Source organism: Nothoprocta perdicaria, unplaced genomic scaffold (assembly GCF_003342845.1).
Source record: "Nothoprocta perdicaria isolate Ctin4 unplaced genomic scaffold, notPer1 scaffold_14, whole genome shotgun sequence".
NCBI lineage: Eukaryota > Metazoa > Chordata > Aves > Tinamiformes > Tinamidae > Nothoprocta > Nothoprocta perdicaria.
This window is the reverse complement of record NW_020454538.1, coordinates 5,496,235-5,521,825: the sequence shown is the minus strand read 5'-3', so window position 1 is coordinate 5,521,825 and position 25,591 is coordinate 5,496,235. Positions and strand designations below refer to the sequence as shown.

At 39.9% G+C, this 25,591-nt stretch overlaps 1 protein-coding gene across 11 annotated transcripts in view; it reads right to left on the bottom strand.

The window, feature by feature from the left end:
• Positions 1-25,591, bottom strand: part of ABLIM2 (actin binding LIM protein family member 2) — a 126,271-nt gene that overhangs the window by 77,436 nt on the left and 23,244 nt on the right. For 2 of the 11 annotated variants that reach the window (XM_026034080.1, XM_026034084.1), the window contains exons 1-3: positions 21,445-21,557; positions 14,453-14,596; positions 4,214-4,397 (exon numbers count right to left, since the gene is read on the bottom strand). In XM_026034080.1, the coding sequence (XP_025889865.1) occupies positions 4,214-4,397; positions 14,453-14,596; positions 21,445-21,460 (344 nt within the window). In that variant the 5' untranslated portion in view covers positions 21,461-21,557. Of the gene's footprint in view, positions 1-4,213; positions 4,398-14,452; positions 14,597-21,444; positions 21,560-25,591 lie in introns of those variants that run through there. The other 9 variants (XM_026034085.1, XM_026034087.1, XM_026034077.1 and 6 more) reach the window with 8 other exon arrangements.

Genomic DNA, 25,591 nt, shown 5'->3' with positions numbered 1-25,591 from the left:
CTGACCCAGGGGACTGCTCCAAGGAGCTCCCTGAAGAGGTCGAAGTTGGCTCTCTTGAAGTCCAGGGTAGCTATTCTATTTCTCGCCCCATCTCCTCCACACCGGATCGTGAATTCCAACATCTCGTGGTCGCTGCAGCCCAGACTGCCCCCAACCCTCACATTTTCCACTAGACCATCTCTGTTTGTTAGTATCAGGTCTAGCAGCGCCCCTCCCCTTGTTGGCTCCTCAACCWCCTGYRTCAAGAAGTTATCTGCAATGTTCTGCAGGAACCTCCTGGACTGTCTGTTCCTGGCTRYRTSGTTTTMCCAGCAGRTATCAGGGTGGTTGAAGTCCCCCAGGAGGACCAGGGCCTGTGATCGGGAAGCTTCCCGCAGCTGCCCATAGAAGGCTTCGTCCACTTCCTCGTCCTGGTCAGGAGGCCTGTAGTAAMMTCCCACCAYCGTGTYKCCCCTGCTGGCTTGCCCCTTTATCCTCACCCACAGSCTCTCTACTCGCGTTCCATTCTCCCCTATGCTGAGCTCTATGCATTCCAGTTGTTCCCTCACATAAAGAGCAACTCCGCCACCTCRCCTTCCTGCCCTGTCCCTCCTGAAAAGCCTGTARCYCTCCATGACCACATTCCAGTCATGGGAGCTGTCCCATGACATTTACTGTGCTTATATATTCCACTGCTTAATGATATTCTTGAAGATGAAAAGAATACAAGTGGGTTTGGAGAAGATTTAGATCTGGAGATGGGGCACAAAAAAAAACCTTGACAAATATGTGCCTATGCCTCTTGTACCTCCATACACTAAAATTTATTCACCTCTACAGGGCATATATTTAAATTCTATCAATGTGCTGCTTCAAGAAAAAAAAAATCCTAACTTCTGATAAAAGATTTTGTATTTTAATTTCCATAAAACAAACATGAACTTGTTATTGTAGCTAATCAAGAACCAACTCATTCCACTCTCTACATTATGTTATACAATGCTCTACTTTTCTGTTCTTTTATTATAAGAATATTAAAATTGGAGAAAAAAGTGATTATATACTTTTCTCTGAGTGAATAAACACTTCCCCACTCTTCAGTAGTCATAAAGCCAAATCCCACTTTTTGTAACTTGCGCACATAGACCTTGTCAATACTACTGAAATCTAMTGTGGAGTTAATGCATAGTATAACGTTATGTAGACTGCCTGCCCTAGATGGGCCTGACATTATTGCTTAATACATTTAGGTATTTCTTACACTGAGACTTCCCATAAAAGTTCCTTTTTTCATTTTTTTAATTAAAAAAAACACAGTATTTTTTTCATCATTGCTGTAATTTCCCACTGCTTTTATCAGATTCTGTTTTCTCACCTTTCACATCCAGCATAAGGCACTTTGTCCTACAGTCCTATTTCTGATAGATGGATGAATGAATTGTGAATGATTTTAGTAAAATTCAATTTCTATTAATACAGATAGACTTACTTTCTTTTCCCCCCTTTCACTTTTACAAACAGGTGGACCTTTCAGAGGAATTATCTTTGGAAGTCCTAGGAAGAACTTGCTTTGGAAGAAGTGGGCACTTCCAATAAATCAAACGGTAAGATAAAGATTGTTTCTACTTTTCCTGARGATTCAGAGTAAGCAATTCATCTGCAACTTTTTTGAAACCGTTTTGTTCTATTCATCCCAAGTTTTATACACTATCATCACGAAACACAATAGAAGAGAACAGTCAGCTAAGGCTATAAAAAGTACTGGGAGAAGGAGGGCATAAGCCCTCAATCTTTTTGTTGGCAGAGCTAACATACAATTTAAATCTAACTTTCTTTCATTAAGAGCCAACTGGTCAACACAAGAAACAATCACACAAGACACTATGTTTTATTATAATTTTAATAATCAGGCTTTCATAACTGACATGAATGCTGCTTCATTTTTTCCACTTTTGAACTGAGCCCCAAGGTTTAACCCCAGGAGGACAGCCCTACTCTGCTATTGAGGCATGGGGCACTCAAAAGCCATAATATTGGTACCCCAAAGAAAGGAGCACGGCCTATGTTACTAGTTATTCCCAATGATCTAGCTAGCTGCAGGCATGTTAGATTCTCTGACTGATTTTACCACCTGAAGGAATACATACTTCCCACCAGTTTCTATTCAAATCTTACCTTCTCTGAAGAGGAGGCCAAAAAAAAAAAAGAGTTGCAACTACCACTGGCTTGCTACTCAATGCAAGAACAGTTTAGAAGTGTTACTTTCAGCAGCTAGGCAAATGTGGATTATAAAAGTGCTYTGAAATCCTGTAATATTCTGAGGACTGTTTTCCTGAGTGCAAAGTGCCTCTGTTACCAAGTTCAGTTTTATAAGGCAATGCCAGATATACTTTGCCAGATGCCTAATATGCCACRCTTTGGGCCCATAATTTAAGGTTCCTTGCATTAGAAAAAAGACCCAAATGATAATTCTGACTCTTTCCTCCAAAGAAAATGCCAAGTAAAATGCCAACTGCTTGATTATTCTGTCCCACAAACCAACTGTCTATTTTCTGGGTGTTTTTGTTTAACAAAAAAAAAAAAACAAAAAACAAAAAACAAAAAAGGAAATCTTGCTGCTAACTCCCATGTGCTCACAGTCTATCCACCTCATTTTTTCTAATCATATCACTCAGAATAAAACAAATGCTGATGATGTTTAGACAGGACACTCCTTCCCACAGGAACTATAAATTATGTTTTGCTTGCAGAGACTGGGTAGTTGAATTAATGCTGATTTAAAGCAGTCTTTCTGTTGAGCTACCCCATAAGTCAGTGTTAGAAACTCACCAAAAGGCACTAATTGAATCTTGCTGGTCCGATGGACGTGAGTTGGCTCTGAAGAAAATGACAAGAATATCTGTGTCTTTTTAAGGAAAGTGATGGAAGCAAGTTTGTGTCTTTCTACCAAAGATTCAGGTCGCAGAAACTACAAAGTTCATCAGCAGAATGAATCCTGCCGTTTACCAAAACACATGAAGGATAACAAAAACCTCATTGAATATCTCCATACAAAATATTGTTGCATACTTCATTTTTAGAAGTGTAGTGTAACTTTAGTGTAACTTTAGCATGTCTTAGTTGCATATAATTAYTTCCAATATGTTCTAGTGAGGATTTTCACTGCACTGCAGCTGAGCTTGCCTTGTATTGAACTCCTAAAGAAATATGTCAAACACATCCAAGAGCCCCAAACTATGAGCTAAAGAACTGGCTAAATGCAGCAGCAGGTTATATAGCAAGTAAGACCTAAATCAGGCACCAAGTTGCCAAGTAGAGTAACACAAGGTAAATAATGGACTCTGTGACAAATCCTAATGCAGTGGCTGAAGATGTGAGTACATTTAGTGGGAAAATGGTGACAAGGAGTTTTTTTTTTCATTTCAGCTTTAGATTAATATTTGACAAAAGACACTGGTGATAGGAAGAAAGGCAGGAGGAAATAACTGTGCCATGCAGAACAGCCTGCAAAATGCACAGGCTGCAGAACAAAAACTCACAAGAGAATTTACTTTATGAATTTCCCAGTTGGCCATCTAACTCATYCTATCTCTCATCTAAAAAATAAAGAAAGTTTTTTATTTGTTTGTTTCGTTTTGTTTGTTCTGCTATTTTTACTATTTATGTTTGCTTACATCATGCAAAATGAAAAATCTTACACRAAACAAGGGAAAACTTGTGCTGTGTTTGCTTGTCACTTACACAGCGCTTGTGACACTTGGTGCAATCCAGCACATACGTAAGTGTTGGAGACCAGGGCCTCTCTGCCCTTCGATTTAAATGATTACCACAGGTTCTAAGAAGCAGCACAATGATATTTCAGACACAGCCTCCCCATATGGTATCCACTGAGCTTAGCATTTCCAGTCTCTGTAGTTTCAGTGAACAAAACATAAAACAACAGAATAAAACAACATTCGTGACTGGGGCAAACCTTTCTGACAGTGGAGGCAATTTCTCAAGCACCTTAAAAATTAAAGCGTAAGATACCATAAGACAGACAAAAAAAAAAAAAAAAAAACCCCTACCAGACTAATTGATGTCCCCAGAATTCTAATTTTTTTCCTAGTTCTTAAGGAACACAGACCTATATTTTACATCTAAGTGCTATAAGTTTGATGAAGACTTGGCATTGGCCTTTTCTTTCAAAATGTGTTTTTTAAAAATGAAATACAATTTCACGTAAAAAACCTACCTGCAAACAGCACACACAAAACAGTCTGGGTGATAGGTTTTGCCAAGTGCTGAGACCACTTCTCCCTCAATGAATTCATCACAACTGAAGCACCGTGTGCCATAGAGTCTCTGATAGTCCAAAGTACAGATGTAGTCTCCCTGTCTCACAAAAAATCCTCCTTGAGCCAGGTCACATCCACAAGCTGCAGGAAGAGAAAAGGCAGATTCAAAAGGCTGGAAAAAAGGAAACTCTCTCTGTAACAATGCTTTTTTCAACTGCAATCAGTACAGTTCTTAGAGTTAATATTCAAGCACTTCAATTCAAAGGCTGATGATCACAGAGCAGTTGCCTCTGAAAAACATTGCTTGCAAAGTAAAATAGATCAGTGATCTATTATATATATATCATAATATATATTATATATTATTATTATGATATTATTATTATGATTAGATTATTATTATGATATATAATAATAATCTGAATTCATTCCATATAAAAATAGAACCTCAGTGCAGAAGCTGTTAGTCCTTAGAAATCGAGTGCAGTGCTAGTACATATATTACTCATGTATATTTAATAGGTTAAAGAAAATGTATAGAGGATACAAACCTTCATAATCTAAAGCAGTAACGTTATAAAGAAATGTCTTCTACAGATTACAATTGCCTGATATTTCTCCTGGGCATGACTGTGGTTAAAAATACTGCTCTATCTAAATAGTCACTGGGATGTGCATGGGAACTGCTGTAAACTTCAATGACAGTTTACAAGCTGTTTTTTTTAACAGATCCTAGGTTTACTTGATAAGCATCACACACCGACCACAAATCAGAAGGATCTCCAGAACCATCTGCTCCCAGCAAAAATAGAGTTTTCAATCCTAGCTGTCACTTTATATTTTTAAGGTTACATCTATAGAGAAGGGTTAAAGAAGATGAGCAAGGAGCTTCTGAGATGTATTTTTCTCCACTGCACTAGGGAGAGTGCTAGGATGATATTTTAGGATTATAAAATGGKAAAGGAAGCCAACAGTCTGGGTGAAGTCATACAAAAGTAGATAGAGATACAGATTATCCCTGTTTGTATTGATTAGGATATTAGGATTAGGATTATATCCATTAGGATATGGAAACACACTTGACTGGATTTATAAGAAGGAGTGAAATTCAAAATGGAGATTTTGCTATAACAACTATTATTTGATYCTAAGTCACATCATTGTGCTTGTCACTACATCCTGGTCTTGCATGGCAGGGGGAAGTACCCCCAGCAGCATACATCATACAAAACCTGGTAATCTCTACTTCTCAGTGAGACAGTTAAACCAACTGATGTACGCAGTGTGACTACTGATTTGGTTTAGTGCAATATTTGTTTACTGCAATATTTGGTTTAGTGCAATATTTAGTGCAATATTTTTAAGGCAGTGGGTGACTTCTTTTGAACATTCCTGAATATACCTGTTTGAATATTCCAGTTGCTTTTTTCCAATCACAACTGGAAAGATTTGAGTGAAGGCAATTTTAAATGTGCCATATTAAAGATATTTTTTCACTACTGTTTTTAAATGAAAAGTTTTTTTGATGCAAGAAATGTTAGGAATGTTGTAAAATATTTCCTCTTTGACAAAAGCTGGATAGTAACTTTTCAAACAGGCTTAGCCACCCACCACACAAAAAGTTTTTGATCTGGGGTAATGATATCACTGTTAATTCAGGTTTTAGGCATCTTAGTATCCCAAAGAGTTTTAAAATCATTTGCATTAAATCTTGTTGCCACATTTGGCTCCTTAATCTTGTCAGGGGTAATTAGTTCTTCTAGAGTTTCCTCCAAACTGTAAGCCATAAGAAAACTCCTAAAGAAATAAGAAAATGTCCTTTTTTTTTGGCCCAGAAATCAGAGCAGGGCAGGAAGTTGGCCTTTTTATTTCTGCCTTTTACTTTAGCATATCTCCGTAACAGAGACCATGTAGGTGACTATTTGAGGTGTTACCCCCTCAAAAATCTTTATCTTTATTCATGGGTGAAGAGAAATCCAGCTCCTGAGTGGATCTGAGGCTCCAGGGCTATAGTTTCCTCTTTACCTACTTTGCAGTGCGGAGGAAGTAACAATTTTTCTATAATCCCCAATTTCCTGTATTCCCATCATCCCACCAGGTCTCCCTTGTTGCCCAGCGCAGCCCTCTCCGAGCAGCTTCCTYGGCCAGGCTGCTGCATCCAGCACTGCAGCCACGCGAGCTCCTTTGCTCTTGGAACCATCCCATCCGACTGACCTCGATCCCCAGCTGACCGGAGGAGAGCACGAGCTGTACAGTTATGCTCTCGTTTGGATAGTAAAAGAAGCCTGAATGAAAAGTTGAGAGGTGCAGCCCTGGGAACAGGGTCATGAGCTCCTGAGGAACATCAGCCTCGCTGCCTACGACTTCGGTGCACAGAGGCCCCGTGCTGCGGGGATGATCATTCCCCAGGACCCAGGAGAAGGAAATGGGGAAGGAAACGTGTAGGACGGCAGCGGGGAGCACACTGGAAAGTTACCACCAGCTGTTACTCCCGTCGGGCAGGAAACCAGCGTTATGTCACACATCCACTCCTACCCAACACTTGTCATCCCAATCGGTGGCTGAAGGAAGAGATATTTAAAACCTGGATACAGTTTCCAAATATCACTGAGGTTCATATCAGTGAAACATTAAAAAGGTCGCATAGACCTCAGGATAACAAAGGACCAGGAACAATGAGCACCTAAGCTGGTTGTGTGGCCTTCACTCTGTACACCAAAGCAATGTCTCATGCSCTTAGGACAAGTTTTAAGTAGGGAACAGTGTTGTCTCCTGTTACAGCCCTGGCAGCAAGCTGCGGAGTGCTTGGAAGTGGTGTGGGATTTGAGATGGCAGCGAGATATCTGCACTGCATCTCAAGAACTTTGGGATGGCTTCTCTGATAACTCCATAGCTCCACGCATGAATATGCTTTTCAGTTAGCTGACAGCAGAGTATCTCACACAGATCTGAAGACTAATCTACTTGCTTAGGAAAAAACACGTTTTCTTTTTTTCCCAGGCTGCTATCTCTAACAGCACTGAAGAACTGTCATTTGATACTCTGTGATTTTACAGTCAACAAATGCTAATTCTTAAGTAGGCCTCTATGATGGTATTACCTGTTAAGTCCTGCTGCATAAAAATGACTAGCAGCAAAAGTTAATAAAAATAAAACTAAATGGAAACTTAAGAAAGCATTTTCAGTATCTTCCARTCCCTAATATTGCACTCCATTCCTTTTTCATTTGCACTGGAAAAATGTAAAAATCATTCACATTTGCCTTGCCTGTAGAACGAGCCCAATGAAAATCAATTAATTTGTATACTGCACGTGTAATAGTAACATGCACTAGTCTGCTCAGCATGTTGCCTTAAGCCTGCCAAACATGCAAGAATTTTGCTTATCAACCCGCAACTGTGTGTATGAAGTCAAACTTCTTTTCTCTCCATTTGATGCTTGATGTGAGCAACAAGGCACGAATCCAACACAGGAGAGAGCAGCAGAGTCTCAGAAAATAAAAGAAGGAACAAAGACCCATTCATAGCATAGTTAAGGAATAAACAGGGAACAAAATCTCCAGCTTTGCCAATAGCTAAATAAAAGTTCTTCTCAGCACTCCGGCTTTAAGTCTATTTTTAATATTTCCATCTATCTTTGAGAATAACCATCTCAGTGGCTGACCAAGCTCCCAGGAATGAAAGGCAGTATATGCTGCYGACAAGTCCTTCCTCTGGCTGCCAGATAGCATGAATTCACGTACTATTAGTGCAGTTTAGGAACTCGTTTTCCAAAAGCCCATTAATATTTCTGGAGCATCTCTCCTGTCCACTAAACTTGGAGAAACAACAGAAATCACCTGGCAAACAACTACAACTCCCACCTGTTAGCTTCACACAGGTGGGCAACTATCCTGAAGACATCTAAGGCAGACCTAAGAATAGCTACACCTTCCCACGCAGATGTCTGTGAGACAAGAATACCCAGGSCTGTCAATCACTGGAAATGTTTTAGTTCTGATATGTGAAATAACCAGCTATAGTCTCTATGGATGCATCATTTTATGTCTGTCCATAGTAAAGAAAAGGAGGAATATGCAGTAACAGAAACACCTTGGCCAGATGTGGTGGCCCTTCCCCGGCTTCCCAGGAGGAACACAAGGGAAAACAAACACCGCCTTCCAGAGAAACATAAAAACAACCTCTAGATGTGGATAAACACAGAGAACTGAGATAAATACTTTATCTGTCTTGTAACACTACACTACACTGGTAAAGCATTGACACAGGTATAAGGTGCACGCAGTATTGCACATCCACACAAGCTAGAATGGGTAAAATACCCAGAAATTCTGTGCTTCAGCACACACTAACACCTAGAGATCCAGGTATCTTCAGATACCACATAGGATATCATACGGTATCTTATGACTCATGAGGCCTTTAAGATTCGAGTGCACTCATTAGAAAAGGGAGAGTTTAGCGCCTCTGGATGGTCTGCCTCCTAACTCCAAAATTTATGTGAACTATAAATCTAGTAATTTTTGCACAGAAATGCATTCTTATTTTGAATTTCCTTCTTGGACAGCAGAACTTCCCAAGAGCTTAAAGATAGCCCTATAAAAGCTCTGCAGTATTCTGGATGATAGAGGCAAGTACACATATGGCACTATGAACATGGTCCTTCCAGGCTGCTGGAACAACTCCCAGGAAAAATGGAAATCCTGTGTGTTTTATATTGATTTATTGCTTTAAGGAATCAAACAGCTTATTTTTAATTTGCAAGAAAGCAAAAGAGATTTTAAGAAATAGGAAAATGTGCTTTCAACCACTGTTCCTTAGCATAACAACATCTTTGACCTTTCTGATAGAACACTGCTGTCATTTGACAGACTAATTAAAACAACTTGCCTTTAAAAAAAATAAAGCAAAATCATTAAATATTTTCTATTTTTTTCCATAATGATGCTTTGGGTGCCATTTACAGGTTTGCAAATTAAGTGCTTGCTCTAACTAAGCACAGCTAGAGCAGATGGTCTCATGCTAACGAGTCGCAGAAAGCAGGAGGTGCAATAACACCACTGTGGCAGTGACAAATTTTGTTGAACAATCCTCTTCAGGTCCCCATCAGACTTGAGCAATCCAGAACCACAGGCTCTTCATCGGGTTTACACTACCTACCATGGGCTGATATTCATGCTCAAGATTTTCTTCTTTCAGTAGCAACTCAAATAGCCTCAAATTTATGTTTCCATCCAACACTTAACAATATCAGGTCTAATTTTCAAATCCATTCTACCATATATATACATATATATATACACACACACACACACACATATACACATGCGCTTTAGATAAAGTGTTTTCATAACTGGTATACCATCCAGACAAGAGGGGTTGCAAAAAAAGCATGGAAAAGCTGCAACTATTAAGAGTATATATTTAAAGCCATTGCAAAACTAACAATTATGCTACCAATGGTGAGAATTTACTAATTGACTACCAAAATTCTTCCAACTTAATGAATGGATAAATGCCTTAATTTTTGAGTGGTTTTTGGAAAATTAAGACTTAACAATCCCCACTACAATGCARAATGACTGGCCACTGCATTCAATCACTTTTCCACAGGCCTGACCAGTGAAGTGAAATGCAAAATGTGATCCCAGTCGATTAGTCCTCAACCTACCCCATTGCTGGAACTAGCGGCTGGAAGCCCTGTGTCCAGAGTTGAGTTTTTCCGGTTGTGCTGAGTTAACACAGTGTAGGATTGCAGGATCCTGAAGGACTTGGGAAGTGAAGGGCACATTCCCAGCAGCACCCCATGCCCAAGGGCTGTGGCATTTCATCCCAGCACCCCGGGAATCACACGTGGTAGGAGCCACTCCTGCTATGCCAAACATCGGGACTCAAAGAGCTTCCAGTTAGGTTCTCGTAAATGACTCCCCTTCTGCAACATGAAACCCCATAGCGAGGGTCGAATGCAAATCCCTTGCATTGCTCAGCGTGGCTTTTAACACACGTATTTATATCCCCAGCAGATGTGCTTGATCCAATAAACAAATCTGCCTGTTACCAAGCTACCTGATGGTTCTTAATCTTCTCACGGAATATTCTGCCATTAAGAATATGGACTCACAATTGTTACTTCACATTCTAATTAAAAAAAAAAAAAAGTATATGAATGAAAGGACCTTAATATTGACATAAATGTAATATATCCAGTTGAAGGTTTCTTTAAAAACCCCAAGGAACCTTAATGCYAACAAGAATTGAAAACAGTCATTCGCTAACACATTTTATCAGGTTATGCTAACAACTAGACCTGGAAAAATGTGTGCTTGAAACTGATAACTGCATTGCCATGGGAAACTGTGTTCTGCATCCAGAGTAAGCCAGAAATCCACGAGATTCTCATTAGAGATCAAATGACGTGAGCTCCGGACAGGCACATAGTGAAGCTGGCACAGCACAATGGTTGCATTGCTCCAGCCATGTCTTGGATTGCAAGCTCACTTGATTACAATCAAAGCCAAATCAGTAAAGGACAAAGGTATGAATTACAGTCTATCTGACATGAGTCATCTTACACACACATAAAAAAACACATTTCTGCAAGACAGCATGGATTTTCCCATATAGTTAGAGTGGAGGCTGGAAGGTTTTTGCATACAAACACTCCAAATTTGCAAGCATGTGACAGATCATCCATTATCTGGCTTGCCCGAGTCACTATCTAAAATGCTGCGAGGCACATTTTCTGTTTATATGCAAAGCTATAGTGACCAAATTATCCGTGCCTCCCAGAAACACTGGGCTTGGATTTGCATTCCCATTACCTCCTACAAACTGCAGCTGACACAAGTCATGGTTCATTCAGAAGTGCTGCAACATCACAGAGAAAGAAATGCAAGAGAAATACTCCCAGAACAAGATAATTTGTGTGTTCATGAAGGACTGAACAAAGCGGCTATTGAGGATAACATAAAGGCAGTGCCTGCATCTCTGCCATCTGCAAGGCAGGTCTCCACTGGCCACTCAACTGTGTGGCCGTAAGTGAGCTCCAAACGAGTACTTGTCTGGTACCATGCACGGCTGGAGTAGCAGGCTGGACGGAACACACTTGATTTGAACTCGATATAGTTGGAACTGTCAATATTTTATCACCTTTTCTCTTCTCCATCAGTGCTCTCATGACAGCAGCGTGAAGCAATACGAGAWTTTGCAAATGTGGGAACCAAAAAAGCTTTTGAAGTCTGATGAATATACTGCTTGCCTAACATTTCAAAGGCTTTGACTTCTACTGAAACAGCACTTTTATTAAACCTGGTTAAAAAGGAAGGAATTTCAAAGTACAGATTGAATAAAAATCTGAAGAGGGCCAAATGTGAATGACTGAGTAACACATCCCCTACAGTCTTTTCCTGGCAGCTGAGATATGCACTTTTACAATGAGTAATACATATGAACTATAAACAGATATGACCATAAACGTTATTTATAACACTTATTAACTTCCCAGTCTCTTAGTACTCTTGCTACTAAGTAAAAGTAGAGACATTCGCAGTATTGCCAGGAAAACTTTTAACCTGGAGAGGCATCTAACTGCCTTGAGTAAGGACAAGAATAGGAGTTAAATCTTGGATCTTTACAAGAATTACCTGGGAAATACAGGAATGATTGGATGGGAATGAGCAGCTTTATAATAGCCTGATTTTTCATGGCTTCATAATATATTTTAAATACAAAATGCAAAAACATGCTTGCTGCTATAATCCTGACCATTTCTGAAACTTTGGGTCCTCATGGAAACAATCAGCCAGTATATGCTATGCTACCTTTCTCTCCTGAAAAAAAGGAATCGACTGAATGCCCACATGCCCTCCACTGAAACCTCATACTTTAAACTCAAGTCCTATCAAATTCTAATTCAAAATTCAAACCGTATCAAATAAATGGTTTCGCATTTCGCACATATTCAGAAAGGTAAGTGCAACTTCACCCAGTATAATATCATCTATCACTGATAAAGTTATTAAACAGACCTTAAATATCTTTAGATGCCTCTCAGGGCATAGTCATTTGTACTCTGTCTCCTTGGGCTCTATGCTATTTTGCAGTCTTCACCACAGTAGGTCTGTAAACATCAGGTGAAAAATGGTCATTTTCTGCAATCTGTGATGGAAATTTCCACATCAGAAAGGAAGTTGCACTTCTTCAATTAAAACAAGCAAAGAAAACAAACAMACACAACAACCCAGATACCAGAAAGATGTCAACAGAGTGGTGGAAACTCCTTAAGAGTAATAAAGTGGACTAYAGCATTAAATAATGAGGATAAATTTAAGAAATCTTAAATATATGTAAACTCCACAAAATGATTACCAAGGAGGAATGTTAATATTCTGAGTGCATTAACGCTAAGAAGCAGTTTAAATATRTATTTCCTGTGGCCATCCTGAGTCCAAGGGTCCATCCTGAGTCTGAGTAGCTGCTAGAAACTATCAAACTTCTTATTTAACACAGTATTAATGAAGTGTCTCTTTCTCATTTTATCCAATTTTATCCAATTTTATCTGAATGTGAGCACATTCCTTCCTATCTCTATTAGATACATAAGCATAATAGAGCTTCTATAGTACATTCACCTTCTTTTCCATGGAAAAAAGAGCATCAGCAAAATCAAGATTCCTGATCAGTGAATAATTTCAGAATGAGCTTGCTGCAATTGTGGGTGACCAGCCAACTTCTAAATGGAGGTGTTGTATGAAATGACACCTGGATGTATAATAATTATGCCTAGTCCTTTATATAGAAAATGTCAATTTGCTCTCACAGCAGATCAATCTGAAAAGGTGGCTTAGATTTCATCCAGGTAATTATAAGGAGCGCATACGAGTTACTGAGTCAAGATTTCTGAATAACAAACCAGTCACTTCTAATGACCCAAGGCTRAAAATTAATTTGATAGTAAAGTTTGCCATAAAATCCTTTTAAATGTGTTTGGAAAAATTAGGTGTGGGATGATTTCCCATTTTGAACACCATTCTGGTTCTGAATAGAAGACCAAAATATTTTTGTTATTTAGTATATTACATTATGCTTTTTTTTGTTTTACAGTTTTGCATGATTGAGCTGGACACAACACTGTCTAATACACTGAAGATTGATGCAGGTATCAACTACTAGATGCTTTGCCTCATGGTAGTAACAATAATAATAATACAATTGTGGCTGATGGAAAAAAACAGTAAGAGAAAAATGTTGTAGTTTAAGGTCTCCCTGAGGAGTGTATACTCCTAGTATAAGCAGCATTAAAATAACATCTGATATATTATTGAAATGCACATACTGACACACTGTAGCAATTGCTAAATAGTGATCTAGCATGAACCATCGCTGTTACCCTGGCAAGAACTTAAATCACCTTCTGCAGGTTTCTCCTGTCTTAGTCTCTCTAGATTGCACCCGTCCTGAGGAGTTCACAGGTTCTTGAAACAGTCACACTAACACAGCCGGCACCAGAAACACATTCTTACTTGTTCTAYAAGCAGTAAGAAATGTCATTTGGAATAAAAGTTCATCAAACTGTGTAATAAATGCAGGTTGTCCAAAAATAAACTATCTTCTTACTCATTTGTACACTCAAAATAAATTAAAATTTTGAAAGTTCTAGGTAATCATTCAGCTAACCAAATCACTGCAAAATGGATGCTGATACATTGTCACATCAGTTAATTTCTTGTGGGTTTGGAAGACACTTGTCCTTCTCTCATTTAGGACATGTCAATGTTAGATCACTTCTAGACTCCAATTTGGAGCAAACTGAGTATTTTCCCACAYTGGAGTGCGAGTCTTGCAGTCTGACCCAAGGCAGCCTGCACAAATTTGGCCATGGTTCCCCCCGGGACATGCACTATCATATAAATACTAAACCTCTCCTAACCCTCTGCCATTTTTCAAAACCAGTTCTTCCAACCTGCTCTTCTTTAGTGTCCAATTCTGCAGTAAGCTACAGAGTTTATATCCATTAAAAACTTATTCTGTTATTAAGATGCAGGATGTTCCTACAGTATGCAACCATGTAGTTAGTCTACAGTAAATCCCTTCAGGCATGGACTGCATTTTAAAATGTTTATGAAGTCTCCAGGACCATGAGGCCCCACATTCAGTGCTAATGAGCTATATATAATAATGGCTGTCACCAACACTTACCTTTGCAAACAAAGCACTTAATATGGAAATATTTGTTCTGAACTCTCAAAACTTCTCCTTTGCATGGGTTTCCACAGTTGTTGCAAAGAATTGCAGTACTTGATGGCTTCTCAAGTTGGCTATGTACAGCCTGTGGTTGTGACACTGCAAAGAAAAACAAGAGATAAAGTATCGTAAATGCTTTGAGACAAATAACTGCATCATAATCATCTTCCGTAAGATCTACAGATAATGACAAGTAATGCCTGGGACAAAACAGGCCATGTGAATCAAAACTTTCAACAAAGCAGCTAATGTGGATGAAACAGTTCTAACTTCTAATACTGACCAGCACAGGAGAAAAGAACTTCTAAAAGAGCTGAAAGATGCTTCCCTCATCTCATAATTTTGAAAGTTCACCCTTTTAAACATTCCAAACATAATCTGGAACTGCTTACAGAAAAAAAAAAAAAAAAAAAAATCATGAGGATTAAGACCCTCTCTCTCTCAGTTTCAACAAATCATTATTCAGCATCTTCCTTTCAACAATTCAAAATACATGAACAACAAGTATTATTTTAATGCAAAATACCTTTAAGAGATTTAGCAACCATCACATCATGATCTGGTTTTCTTTAAATTTCAAAGTAATTGCCTTTCTAATCACTTCTAAGTTATGAATAAACTTCTGCAATTTTTTGAATTTATAATTTTGAAAAAAATCTGTATTTCTGTAACTACCACACATATGATCATTAATTAAACATTCCTGACATTTTGTAGGAAAACAGTTTTGATTTTAATAAGAGATTGAAATTATTTAAGCTAGTAATGTGTTAAGTGAATTAAAAATTTGCTGCCATCTTGTGATGCAAGCTAGAAATTGCATTTATTGGGCTGTTAATGTAAATCGTTATTCCAGTGTTGTTCTAATAATTCTGCTGTAGCACATGCATAAATTTTATATTGCAATTTATATTGCACTCAGTCTGCAAGAGAGTGAATACCAAGTGGGTTAATTATAATTGTCTTCTTTTTTTCTACCTAAACAACTAATAACAGAAAAAACATACCACATTTTTAACAAATTACATACCCACAGAATTGTTTTTAATTAAAAATACAGTAGACCTTTGCCATAAGGCACCTTTGCCATAGGGAAGGTTGAAAAAGAGAGAGACCATGAGGGTATTTCCACTAATAASCATACATGGTATCAGACATTATCAGACACGGTGCGTGTCATTATGAGTGAGGTGTTGGGACATTCACATGTCCATCTGGTCTTGCTAGATTCCAGACCCCATGGTGCCCTGGAGAGTCCGGGTCCACTCTACTCTCTAGCATCTGTCCTTGTTGCTCTTCCTCCTCTATTCACACTCTCATCCCCTTCTCTGGTGACACCTGAAAGGTCTCTTCTGAGCCACTGACCTTAGGTAGTCCCTATTTCAAAGAGATGTTGAACTTGGCAACCACGGCTCCAGGGATCTGTCTGGAAGTTTTGCCTAACCCTGCATCCTCTAACTGAAGATATAARAAATTTTTATTTATTTTTTTCTCCCTAGGCAGACCCATGTGCTCGAATTGCCTGTAGTCACTCACCACTCATTCACATGCTGCCTTGCCCTACTCTGCAAGGCTTCATCCTCTGCTGGCCAAGAAGTCCTGCTGAAAGCAGTGTGAATTTTGGAGCTCCTGCTGCAGTCCTGGTTTTAATTAAGTACATATCCAAAATAAACAGCTCTGAACAAGCAATTAGAAGTTTACAGAAATGCGGCTGCCCAAATTTATGAAGTGGAAACAGTGCATGTAGTTCAAGCTAATGTGATTCTGCCTGTTTCCTTTAAAGAAATAAAAATGAGAACTCTAAACTTCACAACACGTAGCTCTCAACACAAAAATTTCCCTATATTGTAAACTGCCAAATACTATTCACCTTGCAATTAATTGTGGAATCAACCCTGCCTGCAAGAAATGTAAACATTTTTGTTTTGTTTTGTTCTACTGACATGTTTAGAATAACAGGAACAAAAATTTCCAATCCTAGGTAAAACCATTTTTCTCTCCAAAATCGTTAGTGAACATTTAATGCATTAGTGTAGCATTAAATTCATGAACTGAAAGACGGTTGACTACTCTCAGAACACTTTRGTCTGAAAAGTCATACCTTAAATAGAAAATTCTGATCAGAATCATTTGAAATTTTGAGGTTCTGCATCAGGGGCGTCTGCCCAGGCTCCAGGCTTTGTGTCTGGGGCACTCTGCTCATTGGAGCCAAAACACTGGTGCTCTGACAGGAAAAACTAGTTTTCTTCCTCAAGAAAATGGTAAAAYCTTTGGCTCACATACACGGTCATTTGTCCATTTTCAAAATGCTTTCAAAAGTTTTGATGCTGCTGTTGCTTTGAGGGAGACTTATTTTCCCCTTGCTGAAGGGCAGTGGAAAATGGCAATTCTTGCCTGATGCTATTTTGTAATTAACCAAAAAGAGGGAGACCTGTGGCCCGCCCCAACTCGAGGTGCTTCACAGGAGCAGCCCAAGCCCCTCCATCCTGCACCATCAGCCCATAGCAGAGGCCGGTCCATATCTCTAGCCACCAGCACGACGGATCCTGGCAAGTCCCAGCTCCACCAGCCCATGTTTCTGGCCTTGCTAGGCATAGGAAGGGAAGGGATAGAGCAGAAAGCTCAAGGAGCCCTTGAACATGTCTCCTGAATCCTTCCCCCAAATATCTCTCTAAGGAAATAAAACCCTGTGCAGAACAGCCAAGTGCATGCCAAAGACTGTCTTAAATAAGACACAAGCTACTATTCCCGTTTAACAAAAGCTTCCTGAAGAAAATATAGTCTATTGCTCTCAGATACTTCTCACACAAAAGAATGACATTCCTGAAGTCTTCCAGCGCACACATTTCCCCTGATTTGAAATGAGGAGCCTGCACATCTTGGCCAAGATGCAGCTGCCAGTTATGGAGCAACGTCTGGTCGCTCCCTTGCTGCTCGCCTGGAAGTTCAAGGCTGTGGTTATTGGGAAGCAAGGGCAAAAGGTGGCCCCACGTTGCTCTTGGTGCTTTCCGGTTCTTGCTCCTCAGGTCAGCGTTAACTTGGAGAAATGTCCTGGAGCCAAACTCTGACAGTGGCTGTGCCATGCAGTGCCCACAAAGCCACCCCAGAAAAATCTTTCCTTACACTATGCTGCCCAAATGCAAGAAACTTCACCCACTGGCACAGACTTGTTTGCTCTTTTGAATGTATTGAGAATTTTTTTTTTTTAAATTACTACTCATCAAGAGCCAGAATTGAAAAAGTATTCTGAAATATTCTGAAATATTTCTTTTGCAATTCCTTCATTAACTTTGGAATAACACAAATTTAATATTTAATATATGCACGTTACATAATTGTTTTGCTTTCCTCTGAGGTCCGAAGCAAGCTAATCACCRTTTCACACAAACGTCTCTATGAAACCAAGTGGGAACACTGTGCCTTTGGGCTCATTATAAAACAGTGCTTTTGATGGCACTTTTAAGTAATTATTATTTCTTCTTGCAGAATAAAATGAAGTGGTTAATATCYTTCTAAATTGGAATAACTTGTTTTAAAATATGTTCTGCTTTATGTTGATACAATTTTTTAATAAGGATATACTTTCAAACTAATTATGTTAGTCAATTAAGAATTTTAACATACATGCATTTCAAGTCACTATTAAGAAAATCTGTTACATGGTAATTTTCAGCATTCTATTTTTACCCTGTAGGTATCAAAACTCATCTTCAAAGCAGAAGATATGACCGACATATTTAGCTGGTAATATACCGTATTGCTTATGGAATGTAATGATCCAAAAAGACTCATCAGCCACTAAAGAGCTCATTAAAAATTAAATGATTACATTATTGCGTTCTGGTTTGCAGGATTTAATGAAGCTAGAATTTTCCTTCCTAAGTGACTCTTGCTGAATAGGATACAATGGAAAGCCTGGTTCTCCAAATTTCTCTTCTTCCTAGTTTGCCAGTACGCTGCTCTAGCAGAGATATTGCCACAAATTCTTCAACTCTACAGAGGTTTTATTGTAGTTACTTTATGAGAATGACAAAAAGGGGAAATAAATGAATTAACATACACTTYCCATAGCACTGCATTGGCATACAGGGGTTGTGTATTGGCAAAATTTGTGTCAAATGTCCAGCAGATGCACATTCCTGATGCCAAAGCTCAGAAATTAGGCTCATCTCTCCAACATGTGAGGTTGTCCCTAATTCTGTAGTTCTGGATTAAGCAGGGATTACTGAATTAGCAATGGTTTAATAAATGTAAAATAAGAAGCATTTCTGCAAATAGATTTACTTCTATGTTGCTTGCTCTAGTCTCATGCACTGGCTCCAAATATAATGGGGGAAGAGGGACTGCTGGATGGCTCCTTATTACAGCCACGCTACATGACAGTTTGAATGGGCTGATAGCTTTGTGTTTGGTGTCCTCAGACTCGTTTCTTTATGGAGGACCTCAGACTTTAGCTGCCCACCCKTTGGCTTCCCCCTGCCACGAGCAAACCTGTTGGACACAGCCCCAGCAAAGGAGCTCGCTGCCCACCTATGCCTGGTGCATGCAGAGGATGAACCAATGCTACTGCTCTTGGCCAGCCAGGGGACAGAAGTCCTCCTGGTAGATCACAAACCTTGCGAGGAAATGCATGGCTAGAAACTGCAGCATTTAACACAGTCCTAACGAACAATTCTGAAGATTTCTAGTACATGAGCATGTAACATGGGTCTTGCCCTCCCACTCGTGCCTCAGTTAAGAGAAAAAAAATCTATAAAGGAATTAATATCTAAAATTACTAGTAACAGTTGTTTAGTTCATGAAAATGTTCAGCTTTTTCAACCAGGATGAAGGCAACGTTCCAGCTCTGAARCCCAAATGCACAGCTCGAATGATGAATACTATTCAGCGTGACTGCATTAACAGAAAATTATCATGGAAATGTTGACACTGAAACCTTTCATCTCTACAGCCTGAATGGGTCACTGCAATTCAAAATCAACAGCTAAGCGACCTGAATGCCCTTTATTCACTAACCATTTCAGAGCAAAAATATTGAATGTTGAGGCACTGTATCAAGCAAAAGAGGGGACACAGAAGTGATTAGAGCAGAATTAAATTTGCAATCTTTTCTGAGCAGGATTAAAAGAGACTCAAATGAGCGTAGCACTACACCAGAATTAAAAGATTTGAGTCTGAGTTCTTATTTTGCCAAATATTTCCGGTGGGCTTGGTGAAATCCAAGCTTTCAGGGCTGGGTTTAAAGCACAGCACAAAAGCAGAGGAAGCCTAAAACCTGCAAACATTTCCTTAAGCACTATCTGCAGTTTTAGGTGCCTAAACGTGACCCCAGTTCCCTCCTTGTYGTGTGCCTACCTGCTAAAATATAGTGACTAGGAAAGCCTCCAGCATCTGCCAGGAGGCAAGGATGATATAATACTGTAATAAATGAATAACACGTGAGCTGTTCAGAGAACAACATGGATGTGAGCTATAAATACAATTTTGGAAGATGTCGTTTTGCTCTTCCCCTGCAGAGGAAGGGCAGCAGCCATCCAAGGTTCCAGCCAGGGCCGTGGGTGGCCCCGGCACGGCAGAGCCTGCACCAGCGCCAAATGTGCTGGAAACCCATGGGCTGGAAGAGCACATAGAACTGCTGCAGGGACTTGCCTTCACACAGTCAGCAGCGTGTATTGGAAGCCTATTTTTTAGGATAAGGTGCCTGCATCCTGGACTGTGCCTTTTTATTATTTTGCAAAACCTCCTCCTAGAGGGAAGGCGAGAAAGCTAAAGCTTTACATTGAATTTCCACCTCACATACTTCCTCAAAAACTTCAGCTAACTACCAAGAGGGCTGAGYTGGGGCCACCTGAGTGTGCACTAACTAGTTGACTTCCCCAATAAGCCTTTATGTGATTAGCATGTATAACAACTTCTGAAGAAGCACTATTTTTTTCAAAGATTTCCTGCTGTTCCTAAAGCACTGTTACTAGTTCCTTAATTTATATACCATRGGCAAATCAGCAAGTCCAATAAATCTTAAGCCTGCAAATCTCTATTTAATTAATTAAATGGCCAACAASATAAAATAACATAGTTAAAAATCAGTGTTTTCATTTTTGAACTCTATACCTGCTTTTACTACTTATTATGCATCCTTTTTTTGCAGTGCTTTTCCTTTAGCATGAGGAAAGGGATTGGATACCTTTCTCAGTACTCCCCCCATGGATCATAAACAAATCTATCAATGATGCAGGGCAGCAGATAGTTAATATCTGCTGAAAAACTGAAGCGTCTTGTCCTTTCCTGCTGATTATTGGGTTTTTATGGTAYTGGAGATGGAGGGAAGGAGAAAGCAGAATGCAAAGCAATGCAAACACGCATCAGATACTGAACACAGCACAGGCAGGCAGCACACACGGGCTCCTGACGCTGCCGTGTGCTCAGTGCAAAATCCGTGTCACACAAACAAGCCCTGCACCAGCTGCCCTCCCGCACCCAGCACTGCGATGAAACGCCGACCAAGTCCAAGTTCAGTCTGTAGAAATCAGCTGCATTTTAGCAGCTGCTACTGCAGCAGGAAAAATGCTATTTTGGTRTTGTTTTTATCAAGGCAAGAAAAAGACAAGACTGTCACACCAATACATAAAGCAATAGGCTTTTTTTTTTTTTTCATTAGAATCTAACATAAAGCAAATGACACTTGAAATAAAATCAGAGATTTTTTCAAACTGAGCTCTCCGCTAATAAGCACGGCATCATTACAGATTTCAAATCACTTATACAGGGCTACAAAGCATAACTTGAAATAAATATTTAGCCATCTCCTCCTCCTCTGCAGCATTTTCGTGTAAACAACGAGTAATTACTGTGCTGATAACACCAGCAAGCTAGCCACAGCAATCCTGGCTTACAAACAGATTATTTCAGGTCCATCCTCTCCAAAACGTGCACTCATCCCACCGTACCTGTGTCTTCTGGCATTCCTGCGTTAACTCAGTCCCACGCAGGCAGCGACACGGGAAGCAGCGGCTGAAGTTCCCGCTGCTCCCGCTTGCCGGGAGCTGCCAGGGCTCAGGGACGGGAGCTGCGGCGCGAGCGGTGCCGCAGCGAGCGGCAACTGCAGCGGCCGCCCGAGCCGCCACCACCACCGTCGCCACCGCGCCGGGGGTCAGATGACTCCCGCACGCCCACACGCAGGCGGGAGGAGAGCCAGGAGCTCCTTGCCAGGCAAAAATAGCGCCCCGGAGGAGCCCGGACACCCTCCTGCCCGCAGGCCGGGCCATGGCGGGAGACGCTGCCGCGGCCTGTGCCTGAGGCAGCTTGGGTCCCGCCGGGCGCTAACAGGCAGGGGGCATTGAGGAAAGGAAAAGCTCAGCAAGATGGTAAATTGAGGGAAAAACAAGGCAAATGGAAGGCTTGTTGCTTCCACCCGAAGCCCTCACCTGCTCTGGGCCAGACTTGTGGGACAGTACTAATGTGGCCACAGCACTGGAAGGTGCTTTCRTCACTTGAAAAACCTGCTAAGCCTGGACTAAACCATGGGGAAAAGAACAGGACTGCATCTTCCTTGGGGAAGACCACGGTTTATCAAGGATTTATTTCGGCTAGAAAGCAGCAACGAAATCTCTTCTCCTTTCCTTCCACCAACAGAAGCAAGGCAAGGACATGCAGGTGAAGCCGGTCTCCCCAGCTCCGGAGATGGCCGAGCTTATGAAAGCAACATGGACTGGGGGGCACTGGGCACAAAAACCAGACTTTATGATTACTTATGGCCAGATACTTCTCAAGTTCATTGCATTCCACAAGCTAAAGAATGCTCTACCCTAAATCATATTTAAAATGCACTGACTTGACCCAATGGGCGTATATGCTTGTGGCTGACTTCAATGATTGCTGAATCACATCTCACAGAAAGTTCAGCCCTGTAATTTCCCACAGAGAACACAAACTATTTTTAAAACTTGATAGAATGCCTTTTTTTAAAAATTTTTTTGAAATAAAAAAAAATTTTTTTTAAAAAAAAAAAAAAAAGTTCAGCCCTGTAATTTCCCACAGAGAACACAAACTATTTTTAAAACTTGATAGAATGCCTTTTTTTAAAAATTTTTTTGAAAAAACAAAACCAAACAAAAAAAAAAAAACAAAAATGGCTTTATTTGTGCAGTACAAAGTGGAAGTTTTATGTAAAAATGGCTTAGTGAGTATCTTCTATATATTTTTAAGTTCTAACTAGCTCACCATGGATTGTTGTAAAGACAGGGTGGAGGCTCTTTACTCTTACTTCAAAGCAAAACCCATCAGTGCTTCAGAAGAATTTATGTATGATTATGAGCAAGATTTCTTGACAGTAAGCCAGAAACAGCCGATCGTTCTTAGATCTTACAGAAGTGAACTAATTTCAAAAGTTTTTGAAAATGTTTTCTTTTAACTTATTACTTAGAAGGCATGTCTTCGAATTTCATAATGGATACAAAATAAAACATTGGTTTGTTTACCCAATACTGATTATTATGTGAATCACTATGAATATAGCATTCAAATGCTGTTCAAATATAGCACACAAATATGTGCTATATGAATAGCGCAAAATGCTAYGGGAAGGACCCCACCAACCTGGGACATGACAGACCCAGTGTCTGTAACTTGAAGTAGCTCTGGACTGGTAAGAAACGAGACTCAGAAAGCAGATTCCACGATCTCAACTCCCAACCCCTAATTCTCCACGTTCGAACTACTTCAGCTACAGAAGTGATTCCATGAGTAATGTGAAATACCATAAACTCGTATGAACCATATGCTGCACACATGAATAGTCTGATATTTGAAAACAAATAAAACTGAAACGATGAATTATTCAGTTCTTCAGACTTTTAGCATTAACAACTTACTGCAGTTCCCCCCAGTATTTTAGCTCCATCTGTGCGAGACCAAATCCTTCCTTGTATTCTTTTGGACTTACCAACAGATACCCTGCCTGAGCTCTCCAGATATTTGCAGGATTTGGCCTACTTAGATTTTCCCAGAGGTTACTTCAGCTTGGCAGAAATGCAGAAGGCACTTTGTTAAATAGCAACACTCGGAAGGAAGAGAAATTAATAGGCAGAAAAAGTGAAAGAGCTTTCACTCTGGCACTGCCTTTCCCTGTACTGCCGGACTTTTCAAGGCTAACCACTGTGTAACCCACATTTTGACAGTATACCATCATAATGAAGTCAAATAGGATACTTACAAATTGGATATTTACAAATCTACTTGTAATCTTTGAGCCTTTACCACAGTCTCACAACTTGGCTACAGCAAAGGAAAAAACATAATTTAAACACTTAGAGGTTATTGACAGTGTTTCAACGAAACTCCAGCACCAGTTCTTGGCTTCACAGGCACAAAATAAGAGACTATTGCCCTTCATTAGTGTGATTTGCTGACTCAGACGAGCACGACAGGAGACACAGTGACAGCAGCACAAGCCAGAMAGCCCAGATCCAGACTGCCAACACTCCTGCTGTTAGCAATCCATGAAGTATTACAGTTTTAACCTGATTTCTCAAACCAGCATAAGCCAAATACCTTTATTTCCCTGTTCTAAAGGTAAGAGCATTACAGTGCCTTGTCGTTTAATGCAGGCTACAGAAAAGGATGACGCACTTTGCTTCTTTCACTATTTTGAAGTCAAGCTCTGGTAACCACAGTAATGGCCACACTTGTAGCCTGTACCCATCTTTTTGTTTCAGGTTTCATTTAGCCAAGGTTACGTTACTGAGGTCAATGCCTTTACTGATGTCTTTGCAAACAACAGCCAGACAGCTTAGCAGTGAATTTAGGCCAGGCTGAAATGGATTAGCTGGCTGCCGCCAATGGAACTGTTAGCCACCCTTTTTTTTTCTTTTTCTTTCTTTTTTTTTAAAAGGTTTTTAGATATGTTTCTAATCAACCCATGTTTTTCCTATACTCACCTCCTACCACTAAAAGAAAATGTCTCTTGTAACTAAGAATTAAGGTCACAATATACCTGTATGACTGGCAGTAGTCCTGAATAACAAGATGATCCTTGGCCTCAAACACTTACGATCTAAATAAAAGAGGACAAGCATATGGTAGAAGTGAAAATGAAGAAGAAAATGGTAAAGCTTTAACAAGATAGAGAAGGATCAACAGCATATTTGCAACCAAACCTGTATCATCTCACTTTCTCCCCAGCCTTTCTTGAGGCAACCACGCAAGGATCCAGTCCTGTTGGAAATGGCCTCAGTCATCCAACCATACTCATGCAACCCAAATTTAGCCTGCACAAAAGCAGACCAAATTAAAATTCTCTTCTGATTATCTAACACTTCTGTCTTCAAATCAGTGCTGGAGAGAACATTTCTCATCATCTGCACAACCAATGAAACATATACGTGGCACCTTTAACCAAAACATGTACGACCAAGTATAGAAAAATAATGCAATTTGTGGCCTTTGTGTAGGATAAAGCTTGCACATAAGCCAAAGAAACTGTTGCATATTTATGAAGCAGAAATCCTTAAAATGTAAGATCAGCTTGCAAATCCACTGAGCTTTGCATAAAGGATAACATGTTGCTGTGCTTCCTCCAGAGGTAATTAGGTCACAAGTCTTTTATTGCTTCCTGCTATCTCTTGCGAATAAAGAGCTTCTTTCAGCCCCAAAATCTGTGATGACAGCCCTTGCCTGGTGGCCAGCAAGTCAGATGAATGAAACCAGAAGCTTTTCTACTTCAGCACCCCTCTACGGCATTTCTCATAGAAGAAATAGGGTGTAGCAGGACTGAAGAAATAGTGCGTTACGGCCCTTTCCCCTTGACTAGTATCATCTAGTATCCTAAAGAATACTTTATTCAGGCACATGTGATGGTGAGTAAAAGCCAAAGACACCACCTGCAAAGTCTATAGAAGATATGACATAACAGGAAAAAGTACTGTATAAAAATCGACACACAGTGCAAGAAAATTCTTAAAGGCCTGACAAAGAGGTGTCTCATAAAGAGGTCACAGAGTAAGAGCACATCCAGGAGATGGATGACTAGGTGACACAGGTCAGAAAGTAAACGGATACAGTCTGGTGAGCCACGAAGTGGCAACGTATCACACACCT